The sequence below is a fragment of the Bubalus kerabau genome, chromosome 9 (genome assembly GCF_029407905.1).
Source record: "Bubalus kerabau isolate K-KA32 ecotype Philippines breed swamp buffalo chromosome 9, PCC_UOA_SB_1v2, whole genome shotgun sequence".
Lineage (NCBI taxonomy): Eukaryota > Metazoa > Chordata > Mammalia > Artiodactyla > Bovidae > Bubalus > Bubalus kerabau.
Window position 1 is genome coordinate 31,378,472 of NC_073632.1, and position 15,035 is coordinate 31,393,506.

The 15,035-nt window shown below is 35.9% G+C and overlaps 1 protein-coding gene across 6 annotated transcripts in view; it reads right to left on the bottom strand.

Annotated features, from left to right (window-relative positions):
• The window catches only part of SNAP91 (synaptosome associated protein 91), a 169,870-nt gene that overhangs the window by 42,852 nt on the left and 111,983 nt on the right, over positions 1–15,035 (bottom strand). For 2 of the 6 annotated variants that reach the window (XM_055534925.1, XM_055534924.1), the window contains exon 14: positions 368–475. The exons of 2 other annotated variants lie outside the window; for them this stretch is intronic. In XM_055534925.1, coding sequence (XP_055390900.1) covers positions 368–475 — 108 coding nt within the window. Of the gene's footprint in view, positions 1–367; positions 476–6,459; positions 6,619–6,716; positions 6,780–15,035 lie in introns of those variants that run through there. 2 more of the 6 variants (XM_055534931.1, XM_055534930.1) reach the window with 2 other exon arrangements.

The window sequence follows — 15,035 nt, forward strand, 5'->3', positions numbered from 1 at the left end:
TTGCCATTTCCTTCTCCAAGGGATCTTCTCAACCCAGGAATCGAACCCACGTCTCCTGCATTTCAGGCAGATTCTTTACCACTAAGCCAACAGGGAAGTCCATCAGTAGCATTAGAGGGGAACAAAAACATTAAGGCAGCATACTTGCAGTGACAAAAATTGTCAATCTTGAGAAATTGTCAATTTTGATAAGTATGCCCTTCGTTTTCTTAATGTTTTAAGTGTCAGCATTCTTCATTCTGTTAGGAGGAGTGATATTTTATGCTCAGAAGAAAGTAAAATTAGAAACACAGAGGGCCATGTCTAGCTACAGGGGTTTCACATCAGGACAAAACGACAACAGACGGGCTCAGGATTGGAAACCCACCATTTCCTGAACAAGCATCAAGTGCCGCTGCTACGGGGGTTGGGGGGGCCGGCGCGTTGGCCCCTTCGGATGCTGTAGGGGCCTCCCCGGGAGAAGCTGCAAAGGCATCTTGGGTGCAGGTGTTAAAACAAAAGAAATGAAAGGGATAAAAAGAGAAGAAAAATATAGTAAAAGAACCAAGTTAAATTGCAAAGAAGGCTCCCTTATACAACATGAATTCTTAAAATGCATTTTTACAGCCCATGCACTATTGGCAGTCACAGAACAATGACTCCTGGTGCCCCTTCATGTTGGCTACATGCAAAGTGGTGCAGTGTGGAGCCTGCTGAGACCTGTGAGGATCCAAAGGGTAACAGGATTCTCATTGTATAAGGGCTCTAAGAAGCATGTTTTATGCATCACTAGAAAGTAATGGATGCGAAAATTAAAACACAAAAATTACTTTCTTAGGCAGTTTGAGACATTGAGCTTTCGTTATTTATATATGTTACTACGATGTCTCTGACTCATGGTTTCTAGCAAGCATGGATGTCCTCTTTAATGCCAATAAAATTAAATATACAATGACATAAACCATCTAAATTTCAATTTTCTTTTATAGTCTAGGCAAAATTGCACTGTTAACATGACATATATAAATATTCATAAGTTAAACTTTCATTATCCCTGAGAAACATTTTCAGACGCAACCAAGGATTTGCTTTAAAGAACTAAAGAAAAAAAATTAGGAGATGATGCCATAATGCCTTTATTTTGACTTAAATTTATGGCTATTTTCAAATACTGCATTGCTCTAGTTATGTTGAAAATTACCTGTTTTCAATGAACTAAAGATATAGTTTCATGTTTTGAAACTACAAGTATGTAACTGTATATAGTAAATTATAATAATATACAGTAGATCCATTAACATACAGGCAGCCTCCATTTATAAATGCCCAATTTATAAATGGCTGATGTGTGCAAAGGATCCCAAATGTGTTTCTGTCAACACACCATGTTAATTATGGTAAAATTAGTTTTACCTGGAGTTTTCAAAGAAACCCTTTCATTCCAAAGTACAAAAGGAATGAAGTTATCATAAATACGACCTGCCTAAAAGAAATTCCTGGAAAGTGGGGACCAAAAAGTACCTGCCACTTACCTGCTAGACTTATATCCTAAACTGCTGCCTTCTGCAATACTTACCAGTGTTCCCTAGAACACTGCTCCTCCTCCAGCCATTAAAAAGAATTTGTCAAACAAAATGCTACCCGGTATTTCCCCTTTCTCAGAGATTTACCTGGTCTAAGCGGTAGGAAATCCTACAGTCAGGATACTTGTTTCTCAGTTTAACCCAGAGTGCTTCAAATGGATCTGAGTATGAGACACATTATGGTAACATCCTGAAACCCAGTATTAACAAACATTAAACATTAGAGACCCACGTGGGTTAAAAGGTTCTTTACAAAAACACCAATATCGCTGGAATAGACAATAGGACAATCATATGTTACAGCTTGATTTGATTTGATTGCTTCTCACAGCTACACGGAGGGAACACGTTCTGGTAAAGGTCAGTCAAGGGAGATGGTGAATAATAGTAATGGCATAGGAAAAAAACAGTCGGGGATGGGACAGACAGCTGGAAATATTTTGCCGTGAGTCAGGTCTGTTTTCTTTTCTAGTCTTATAAAATCTGGAACTGAGGGTAGTGTGATTGGAAGCAATAGAAACAGTAATAGCAGTCACTATTTGTGTGTCAGTCACTAGGTAAATATTTCATTGGCATTATTACATTTAATTTCTACAACTCTCTTGGGATGTAAGTTCTATCATCTCCACTTTGTAGATAAGAGAATGGAAACTTGTAAACTCTGAGAACTTGCCCAAGGTTTGGCAAATGGTGGAGTCAGGATTTGGCTGTAAGCTATCTGACTGAAGTTTGTGTGGTTAACCACTCGACTGTGATGAACTGTGCCACTTTCTACTATACTGTTCCCTCCTTGTAGGACTGAATTAAGTACCAGTTACATCAGTGCTATTGGCTTCCCTGGTGGCTCAGACGGTAAAGTGTCTGCCTACAATGCAGGAGAGACCCGGGTTCGATCCCTGGGTCAGGAAGATCCCCTGGAGAAGGCAATGGCAACCCACTCCAGTACTCTTGCCTGGAAAATCCCATGGACAGAGGAGCCTGGTAGGCTACAGTCCACAGGATCACAAAGAGTCGGACATGACTGAGCGACTTCACTTTCTTTCTTTCTTTCTACATCAGTGCTGAGTTCAAACAAGTATTCACGGGTGTGCCTCTTTAATGATCACTTCTGTGTAAGCAGATGAAACCAATATTTGTAGCTATATTTTCAGGAAAGGTGGTTTTTTATTTTTCCCCTGTCAGCAAGACATCTCCTTTTAATGCTTCTCTGAAACTAAACATAAACTTAACTCATCTACTACTGTCAAAACTGCTCTTAAACAAAGGACCCTCAGCTGCTCCAGCCCATGGCTTTTAAGTCCTCCCAGCATAGGAGATGGAGATGTGAATGAATGAGTCTGGATGATCCCAACCCCACAGCCACTGTATGAATATAGCCATGCAAGGAACCCTGAGAGAGAACTGTCCAGCTGAGCTCAGCAGACCCCCAAGACTGTAAGACTGTGAGAGATAATAAAGCAATTATGATGTTGTTTTCTAAAAAATAATAAAACTACTTAGCTACCCAGCTTTCTTTCATAATCGATGGCAGCATTATCCTTCCAGCATTGAAGGCTAAAACCACCTCCAATCTAGTTCTCTTTCCGTTGTTACCCACTCACAGTTCATGTCTACATTCTGCCAATTACCAACCCTTGCTATTTCTAGGAGATGTGTGTTCCTGCTTTTCTACAGTTATGGACTTGTCTTACCCAGAAAACCAGTGTCTCAGACATTGTGCAGACTAGCCTTCTCTTTCTTCTGGCAACATAGGAAGAATTTTCCCTCTAAATTTTTATCATGTGCCTGACTTCCTATGTGAAAATTTCTTACTGCTCTTGTCCTCCCCAAGCTGAACTATCCCTCCTTGTCTTCTCCAGCCACATAAGGCATCTTTAAATCACATACGTGGCTCAAAGGTTTCAATCATTCTTGAACCCAAAAGTCACCAGCATTTCATTTTCTTTCCTAGAGGTCTCAGATTATAACATTCTTCCATTAAGTCTAGTTGTAAGGGCTTATACTTAAGTACTGATTTTAAGGAAGGTTAATTAGTTTGTTAAGCAGCCTGTACAAATGAAGTCAGGCTTGGGAAGCAAGTCCTTTGGTTTTCCAGCCACTTGGTTCTGTGCTCGCAGCCTACCATCTTCATGCAGGATGCTCACAAATTAACACAGTTGGCTGAAAGGGTATCCTGGCAAATGCAAGAGGAATTAACATCAATTTAGCATTGCACTGCTAAGAAAAACACTGTGTTGTTTAAAAAAAAAAACAAACCTAATATGCTGTTGTTACTAAAGTTTACATCAATGAAAAACAGAATGTTTTAAAAAATTTTGTGTTTTCTCTTAATATCTATTTTATTTTTTAAAGCACAACACTGCCTTGCAGCCCTGTTCTGCCTGACCAGAGAAGACAGATTTTATTTTTTTAAAAGTTCCTTTTAAAAAATAAAGCATTTAGCAAATATAATGTTTCTTAAAAAATGTTTTTAATGACTTACACTGAAATGACTAAAACATTATGTAGGTATCAATCTGAGTATTTTAAAATAACAGATAGTCCCTATTTTTCAAATCTGTAATGAAAATATAAGACTAAAATGCACAGAAAATTTTAATGTTTAATATTTCATATTCCTGAAAATTTAAAAATTAGCCATTTAAAAATGCATTAATCCTATTTCTAAAGTCTATTTAATCCTGCTAGCCATGTTACATAAAACCTCATAGGGGCATATTTTAAAGTCATATATGTGAAATAACTGATGCTCTTATTAATCAAAAGTTCTACCACTTGCCCATTTTAAAGATACATTTATTTTAAATGGCCACACAACATGACCGGAGAGATTTTAGTTTGAATTTTAATTTAAAGTCCTACCTCTAGATGATTTCTTATAAATCCATAAAGAACATGAAAGAAACCAGGGAATACCACTGAAAAGTACTAACATAAAACACACAGTGAAACACATAAATTTATGAACATAAAGGTTAGAGATTTTACAGCTACCAGTGGCCAGGAGACAGTTTACAGAATTAGAAAGATTAGTAAAAATTGTAATGAGATTTGCAGAGATACTCATCTCCTCAGCCTCCAGCCAGATGACTAGAAAGGATATTGGTGAAATTAGAGAAGAGCTTCCATTCTTTGGCATTAAGTAATATGATTTGCTACAGTACTGACCTTTTAAACTTGTATTGCAGGGAGAAAGAATGACATCATAAAAATATTTCCAAACATACAGATTCTTCTGCTTGATGGATGTCATCAAAGCAGTAATGATCAACACAAACAGCAAAATGGCACAAAGAATATTTCCAAGAAATATCTTAGGCTTTAGAGGACCATGAGAGAAGCAAGATGGAGTTGACTGATTTCTTATAGGCAATTAAGCTCCTTCAAATGGACTGAAAACCAAAAATCTAAATAGCTAAAGGAACAGAAATGTTTACATACAAAATTGTTACCACCCTGCTCATATTTTTTCTTGAATTTTCCTGTTAACATAAGCCTATGAGAAACCATCCATACTCAAGACCAATCATGGGGGAAGAAGGAGGGGATGAAGAAGTTGATTTTATAAATGTAAACTAAAACTCTAATTTCTGGTCTCAAAAGTTATAGAGGCATAATGAAAAACTAACTTTCTCTGGCAAATAATTCTTTATAATAAATTATTTAAGAGTCTGAAAATCCCTTCTACTTTAATAAAAGCAGATTTTTTCTGTAATAGCATGGCAGTGCAGCAAGGCAGCAGCAAATTGCCTCACATGAAACGGGGGCAAGAACGCAGTGTCAAGCTGAGGACTCCTTGTCTTAGGCACTGTTGGTGAGCTTCAGAGAGTGGGGCACGTAGCAGTGTTACGTGATGGTGTGTGAGTGTATGTTCCCAGGGGAATTTACGAACTCTACTAGAACTTGCAGAAACTCTCTTGCCCCCACCACATTGTTTGAATCCTCTGATTTCTCTCTTTTTTTTTTTGCATCCTCTGATTTCTTTACCATATTCTCAAAATGCCCTGGGAAAGATGTTATGTTGAAATGAAGAAACACAAAACTATGATGATTATACACTATTCAATGTACACATCTAAAATGAGCACTTCTCCAGGTTTGGACATAAGCACCACTCAAGATGGGAAGATGTAAATAAAGTGGCTTCAGATGGTTCATTGCGTCCAGGCATGTTATACTGGCAGAGCCTAGGATATCTGACTCAGGCTTACAGCTGTAAATCAACTCTGTCAGAACTTACATTTGCATGGAAAAAAATATTTTCAGACTATCATTTCAAAGTCTGATATAAACCTGTTTTCAATCAGCATTGCAACTACTGACTCCAGTGATCTCTCAAAGTTCTGAAGCCAAAGACAATCCAAATCTTTGCTTGCAAAGAACAAGCCTAAGGTTGCAAAAACTCTTTTCAGAGACCTCTAGGTCTGAACTTCTAGAGGACTTTTTGTCTTAAAACTTAAAAAATAACTTAGATCAGAATTTCTTCTCTCATATTCCCCAAATATTTTTTTCCTTCTAGCTAGTTCAAATCTAAAAAGAAATTCCAAAAACCCAATCCTAAATATGGGAGGATAGAAGGATCTGAGACCACCCTTATAGATACTGCAGGGCTGGATCCCATATATGGGACAAGAGTCCTAATAGTGACTTAAATCCTAACTTTGCAAAAAAATAGAAAATAAAACAGGTCCAAAGCATTGCAACCTGTCTTCTAAAACCACTAAAACTAAATGAAGTTGACAAACTGAGCAAAGAAATATATGAATAAACATTTAAAAAGTACTTAAAAGTTGTGTCATACTGTTCTATCGTGTACGATATTTTAAACATCTTCATACTATGGTAATTTTAGTAATCCTGGAAGGAAAAGGAAAGAGGAGGGATGTGACTGACTAACCTCCAAAGAGGTCGACGTCAGCAGTGACAGTGGTGGTAGCTGAGGCAGAGGCTGCAGCAGCTGACGTTTCAGCAGATGTAGCAGGAGGGGCAGGTTCTGGTGCAAACGGATCTGAGATCTGCGCTTCGGAGGGAACAGAGGAAAGTGCAGCCAGAGAATCTACGTCGCACCAGACACAGAACAAATGGAAGAGAAGAAAAGGAAAGCACAAAAGATATACCAGGCTCCAAATGATCAAAGTGAGGACAATTATTAAGATATGAAAGTCTCTCAAAACAGAGGTTTACAGATAAAGCTTTACTCACCCTCTCCCAAAAGGTCTATTGATGTCCATGGGGGTCAGCATATGAAGAAATAAGAGAGAAAGCTGAAACTTTCAACCACACCAATGTCCAAGCAGGGTAAGGCACTAACTGAAGACATTTTAGCTTTATGTACTTTTCTGGACCATTTGTAATTAAAAAATAAATGTTACCTATTATTATCATGGAACTTTAAAGCCGGAAGTGACCTTAGGGATCCTCTAGATCAAATTTCCAATTTCATAGATGGGAAAACTGAGAGCAAGGGAGGTCATGAGACTTACCTTAAGTTAGGTCTAAATGATTTTGATGAACTCAATTGATTTCTTATCAGAGTTACCATTTCATTTGCTTTGGTTGATTTCATTATACTATAATCGTCAATTATGAAGAAACCATAGTTAATTGAACTTTGTTGATCCTCTTTATTTGATGTGTCACTTCAGTGTAAAATACCAGAGCATGAATAGAAGCTTTAAAATGGCTATAGTTTGACTGTGCAACATATTAACTTGAATGAAAGTTTAAGGGTTAGAGAAAAGAAACTCAAACCTATTTTCTTCTTCATAAGTTTCACATTACCAGATGTTTTTCGGTTTAATATATGACTTTTACAATTATAAACATTATGTGACAACATATGAAAATTATTTTCAAGATGAATGTGAGAGATTCTGTAGTATCAAAACTTTTCAGCCCTTCTGAAGTCAGCATTCCATTGAGAGGTTCATACTTTCTTAGTGATCAACAGTGGGATTACAGATGGCATTCTAAATAATAAGCCTAAGAGGGATTATTTTTAACTATACTATGGCTTTAAGTTAAACATTTAGAGTGTCCAATGCATTCCTCTAGTATCAGTCACGTGATACATCTCAGGCATCACATTTGAATTCATGAATGTTACTGGAAATTTATTTTAACCATGAAGAAACTTTATCAAAACTCATTTGGAAGCTATTTTTTTCAGAGCTTTAAAAACGATATGAGAATTCAGTAAACCTAAAGTTCCAGAAGACATTTAAAAGGCTGAGAAACATAAATTTGACATTAATAATAATTACTTTAGACATAAAGATACACAGACTGAAAGTGAGGGGATGGAAAAATGTATTCTATGTAAATAGAAATGATAAGCCAGGGTAGCAATACTTATATGAGACAAAACACACTTGAAAATAAACAGTTATAAGAGACAAAGAAAAATATTACATACTAATCAAGGGATCGATTAATGAAGAAAATATGACAATTGTAAACATATATGTATCCAACATGTATGTGTATGTGTGTGTGTGCTCAGTCATTCAGTCACGTCTGACCCTTTGCGAGCCCATGGATTATAGCCCTCTAGGCTTTCTTGTCCATGGCATTTTTCAGGTAAGAATATTGGAGCAGGTTGCCATTTCCTACTCCAGAGCATCTTCCCAACCCAGGGATCAAATCCGAGTCTCCTGTGTCTCCTACATTGGCAGGCAGATTCCTTACCAATGCACTACGTGGGAAGCCCCATGCAACCAACATAGGAGCACCTAAATACATAAAGTAAATCTAAACAGACATAAAAGGAGTAACTGACAGTAACACAAAAGGCATAGGGGACTTACATCAATGGACAGATGATCAAAACAGAAAATCAATAAGGAGACACTGGCCTTAAACTACATTATTAGATCAGATAGACTTTATACATATTTTTTTATTTTATATAAATTTAAATGTTTATGCACACACATATATAAACATTACATCCAAAAGTAGTAGAAAACACAGTCTTTTCAAGAGCACATGGAACAATCTCTAGGATGGATCATATGCTAGGCAACAAAAGAAGTCTCAGTAAATTTAAGAAGACTAAAATCATATCAAGGACCTTTTCCAAACACAATGTTGAGACTAGAAATCAACTACATGAAAAAACTTCAAAAAACACAAATCCATGGAGGCTGAACAACACATTACTAAATAAAGGATCACTGAAGAAATAAAAAAGGAAATAAAAAATACCCAGAGACAAGTGAAAATTAAATACAGTGACTCAAAATCTATGGGAAGCAGAAAAAACAATTCTAAGAGGAAGCTTTATAGCAACACAAGCCTATCTCAGGAAATGAGAAAAATCTAAAATACAACATAACCTTACACGTAAAAGAACTATAAAAAGGAGATCAAACAAAAGTTAGAATAAGGAAAGAAATCATAAAGATCAGAGCAGAAATAAATGAAATAGAGATTCAAAAACAATACAAAAGATCAATGAAATTGAGAGCTGTCTCTTTGAAAAAATAAATAAACCTTTAGCCAGATTCATCATGGAAAAAAAAGAAGAGAGGCTCCAAATCAATAAAATCAGAAATGAAAAAGAAGAAGTTATAACCAACACCACAAAGGATCATAAGAGATTCCTACAAACAATTAAACAGCAAAAAGTGAATAATCTAGAATAAATGGATAATTTCCCAATACTGAATCAAGAAAAAATAAAGAATACAAAACAGATCAGTTACCAGTAGTGAAACTGAATCAGTAATTAGAAAAACTCCCAACAAACAGAAGTCCAGGACCAGATATATGGGTTCACAGGTGAATTCTACCAAATATTTATTGAAGAGTTAACACCTGTCTTTCTGAAACTATTTCAAAAACCTGCAGAAGGGACACTTCCCAACTCATTCTACAAGGCCAGCATCACCCTGATCCAAAACCAGACAAAGATATCACAAAAAAGAAAATTTCAGGCCAATATCACTGATGAACGCAGATGCAAAAATCCTCAAGAAGATATTAGCAAACAAAATCCAGCAATACATTAGTGATCATGATCAGGTTCCATTACCCCAGGAATAGTTACAAATCAGTATGATACATCACACTAACAATTTGGAGAATAAAAATCATATGATCATCTCAATGGATGTGGAAAAAAACTTGTGACAGATTTCAACATTATTTATTATAAAAACTCTCAACAAAAGGGCCATAGAGGGAATATACCTTAAAGTAATAAAGGCTACATATGACAAACCCACAGCTAACACAATACTCAACAGTGAAAATATGAAAGCTTTTCCTCTAAGATCAGGAATAGGAAAAGATTCCCATTCTTGCCACATTTCTTCAGTATAATATTGGAACTCCTAGCCACAACAATCATACAAAAACAATCAGGAAAGAAATGAAAGGAATCCAAATTGGAAAGGAAGTACTAAAACTGTCACTCTTTGCAGAAGACACGATACCATACACAGAAAATCCTAAAGATGCCACCAAAATAAAACTACTAAACTACTAAAATCGTATCAGTTCAGTAAAGTTGCAGGATACAGAATTAATATACAGAAATCTGTTGAGTTTCTATACACTAAGAGTGAACTACCAAAAAGTGAATCCACACTTATATGGCAATTAATTTACAACAAAGGAGGTAACAATAAAGGGTGAAAAAGACGCCTCTTCAAAAAATGGTGTTAGGAAAACTGAACTGCTACATGTAAAAGAATCAAACTAGACTTTCCCACATTATGTATAATAATAAATTCAAAATGGATTAAAGACTTAAATGTAAGACCTGAAACCATAAAACTTCTTGAAGAAAATACAGGCAGTATACACTTTGATATTGGCCTTAATAATATTTGGGGAAGTATGTCTCCTCAGACAAGGGAAACAAAAGCAAATGGGACTATGTCAAACCAGAAAGCTTTTGCACAATAAAGGAAATTATCAACAAAATGAAAAGGCTACCTACTGAACAGGAGAAGACATTTGAAAATGAGAAATCCAATTAGGGGTTAATAACCAAAATACACAAATAACTCATACAGTTCAACCACAAAAAAGCAAACAACTTGATTATAGAGAGAGAGGACTTGAGTGGACATTTTTTTCAAAGAAGACATACAAACAGCTATCAGACACATGAAAAGATGCTCCACATCACTAATCGTCAGGGAAATTAAAATCAAAACCACAATGAGATATTGCCTCACACCTGCAAGACTGTCTATTATCAAAAAGACAACAAATAACAAGTGTTGGTGAGAATGTGATGAAATGTCATGCACTGTTAGGGAAGGTAAACTGCTACAGCCACTATGGAGAACAGTATAGAGATTCTTCAAAAAATTAAAAACAGGACTACCATGTGACCCAGAGATTCCACTCCTCCAGGTTATTTATCCAAAGAAAATGAAAACACTAATTAGAAAAGATGCATGCATCCCTATGTTCATTGCAGCATAGCTAAGATATGGAAGCAACGTAACTGCCAATCACTAGATGAATAGATAAAGGGGTGTGTGTGTGTGTGTGTGTCTAGCTATCTACCTATAATGGAATATTACTTAGTCATAAGAAAGAGTGAATTTTTGTCATCGGTGACAATGTGAATAGTCCTAGGGGGTTGTTATGCTAAGTGAAAAAAGTCAGAGAAAGACCAATACTATACGATTATATGTAGAATCTAAAAAACAAGCCAAATGAACAAACATAACAAAATAGAAACAGAACATAGATATGGAGAATAAACAGGTGGTTGCCAGAGGGGAAGGGTTCTAGGGTAAGAGAGAAATAGTTGAGAGGGATTGAGAGGAACAAACTTTCAGTTATAAAATAAATGAGTCATGGGGATGAAATGTATTATGGGGAATATAGCTGTTAACACATTACATCTTTGTATGGGGATGGATTATAACAAGACTTAAGGTGCTGACTTCTTTGAAATGTATAGAAATACTGAATCACTATATTGTATAATGGGAACTAACAGTGTTTTAGTCAAATATGCTTCAAAACAAATGAACACAGAGAAACAGAGATCAGATTTGTGGTTACCAGAGGCAGGGGAAGAGTGAAGGGGAGTTTGATGAATGCAGTCAAAATATACCAACTTCCAGTTATAAGATAAATAAGTACTATGGATATAATATACAACAAGATAAACATAATCAGTGCCACTGTATGTTACATATGAAAGTTGTGAAGAGAGTATAAGATAATAGTTCTCATCACAAGCAAAAAAACCTTTATTCTACTTCTTTAATTGTGTATCTATATGAAAAGATGGATGTTCACTAAATTTATTGTGGTAATCATTTCTTAATGTATGCAAGTCAAATCATTACACAATACACTTTAAAGTGATGTATATCAATTATATCTGAAAACTGGAAGAAAAACATAATCACATTCATTTAACTATGCAATTTGCAAACCCAATAAATGTCAGGTAAAGCACTCTACAGGTCCACTAAGATAATCAAGGCTCTTCCTAAACAAATCTTACATATTTCATAGCAACATTAGAATATTATACCCCCCACATGGAGTTCTTGACATTAGAAATAGTTTTTAAATTTCAGAATGCACATCTAATAAAGAGCTGGAAAAAAGGGCCTATGCTGACTTGAGTCTAGGGTATTTTTTGCTGTTAGGTGTCCAGGTCCCAAATCCTGAGAAGGAGAAGATCTTTCAAATAATTGCTCAAACCAAATGGACCTGGCCCAACGCAATTGTTACTCTACTGTCACATATCCTAAAAATATAAATTAGAAACCAACATGGTTCATCAGAAGGCAGAGGGACTTGGTTTCTCTCTTTTCCTGGCATTGGTGGGGCTTTCCCTACCCCTGCCCTTATCAATGGCTATCTTAAGCTGTGATGTGATTTAGCAGAAGAGCTAAGAACCATGTGATTTAAGTTTCCAGACCTCCCACTGCCTATGACAGGGGATGGTAATTTATTTCATACATTTGGTAACTGAAAAAGGAGAAGACTGTTTATGTATACTAGAAGGAACAAAAACGAAAGGATTTAAAACAAAAAGTATGAAAAATTAAAACATTAATTCCTTGCTCTTAACCAATGTTTTGTTAGGATAGAGGGTGACAAAAATGATATAAAAAGATGGAAAGTAAAATTTCCTAGGAAAATGTACAGTGATTAAGCTTGTTGGTGGATAACTGATGCTGAAAACCTTTTTCTACTCTTGGAAACCACAGGTTTTACTCTCCAAAATCTTAATTTTCCACATGAAGCATAATTTATCTTAGGTATTTCTTGGTTTGTGCAAAATTTTGTCTACTATAAAAGCAAGTTCCTATTATAGGATGATGGGAACAGTTACCAAATATTCTCAAAATTCTACTTTTTATAGAGGATTAAACTATTAAAAAAAAAAAACCCACTACAGAATAAGAGTTCCAACTCATTTGCAAGCAGTACTTAATCAGAGCAATTTTTTGGTATTACAGAAATTGCTAGAAAACGTTCCCTGTAACCAAGGAAACAGAACTACAACTAAATTAACAAGGAGATCTATATGGTGCAGTGAGATGGAGTCACACTTTAGATTAAGTGTGTTAATATATTTAAGTGCTCACCCATATCCAGAATGTATCAAATGCTTGATAATCAAAGTTAATAATAGTAATGACTTAGATGGTAGCTAGCCTTATTGTGCTGATCATTTCAGAATGTATAGAAATGCTGAATGTAGTATACTTGAAACTAATATAATTGGTGTATGCCAATTACACTTCAATAAAAAAGAGCAATAGCTAACATTTAAGTTGACATAGGACTATGAATTTCAAAGTTTCTATAAATCTTTCACAGACAGAAAGTGTGTGTGTGTGTATTCATGAATGTGCATGAAAACAACCTACAGATGTGCCCCACCTAGATTTAACTAACAAGCAAAAGGTAATATGGGTCACAAATACTGCTTATAGTATGCTGCTGCTGTTGCTAAGTCGCTTCAGTCATGTCCGACTCTATGCGACCCCATAGACGGCAGCCCACCAGGCTCCCCCGTCCCTGGGATTCTCCAGGCAAGAACACTGGAGTGGGTTGCCATTTCCTCCTCCAATGCATGAAAGTGAAAAATCAAAGTGAAGTCACTCAGTCGTGTCCGACTTTCATAGACCCCATGGACTGCAGCCTACCATGTTCCTCCGTCCATGGGATTTTCCAGGCACGAGTACTGGAGTGGGGTGCTATCGCCTTCTCCAGCTTATAGTATAGCTATTAATAATATTCACATGGAAACAAAGTCATGTGGTCACATAATATTGATGAGCCTTCAAGAGTGTGTTAATAAATTTCAATTAAGTCTATTAATTCTAAGAAAACCCTAGGAGTAATTCTGTATTTCTCAAAAAGTAGAAATTTTACTTCAAGCATTTACAATAAGAAATTAGCCATTTCCCACTTCTAGGATGCACAGAAATACAACACACACACACACTCAGTTGTTTGTACACAGGGATGCATTTATTATGAAGAAAAAAACACTCTCCCTATTATGAGAAGAAAGATAGGGATTTTAAAAACGCTCTGTATTCTTTCAGTCAAAGACGATCATTATTGGCCAGCAGAATGCCATATGTAATATGCACTATTTAAATTAAATTTATAAAATATGAATATGCTAAATTTGGTTCACACCAACAAAAGTACTATCCTTTACAATATGTCCCATAAATTGACAATATTTATCAGTACTCAGAACCCTTAACGAGAAATTTGTAAATACTTCGTGTGGACACATCATTAGAAAATTAAATTCTTTTACTATCATTATGGCCAGATAAGAACATACAGATTTCTTAAGAGGCAGGTCAGGTGGTCTAGTATTCCCATTTCTTTAAGAATTTTCCAGACTTTGCTGTGGTCCACACAGTCAAAGGCTTTGGCATAGTCAATAAAGCAGAACAAAACATATTTGTTATAATTTAGAATCCTCTTCAAATATCACTGTGTATCTATGGAACAAATGCAAACTCAAGGTAACTATGGGGCCTTTCAGGTAAGCTCAGTGGTAATGAATCTGCCTACTAAGCAGGAGATGCAGTTCAATCCCTGGGTTGGGAAGATCCCCTGGAGAAGGAAATGGCAACCCACGTCAGTATTCTTGCCTGGGAAATCCCATGGACAGAGGAGCCTAGTGGGCTACAGTGCACAGGATCACAGAAGAGTTGGACACAACTTGGCAACTAAACAGTAGCAGCAAAGGTGACTATTATCTCTCAATTTCATATTATACTAGTTTACTTGAATTTATTAAGACTTATGAGTTTTACTATTTGCTTAAGAACTAGAGAATTTATTTATTAGTATTTTCCTCCCCAGCTGACTTTTCTACTGCTATGAAAATAGCTGTAGATATTTTGTTGAGACAAAAGACTAATGCTGTCTAACCATCAGGTCCCAAGCCAACACTATGATACACTATAATGTGCTTTGTATTAATTATGAAAAACTGTTTCTGCTGAG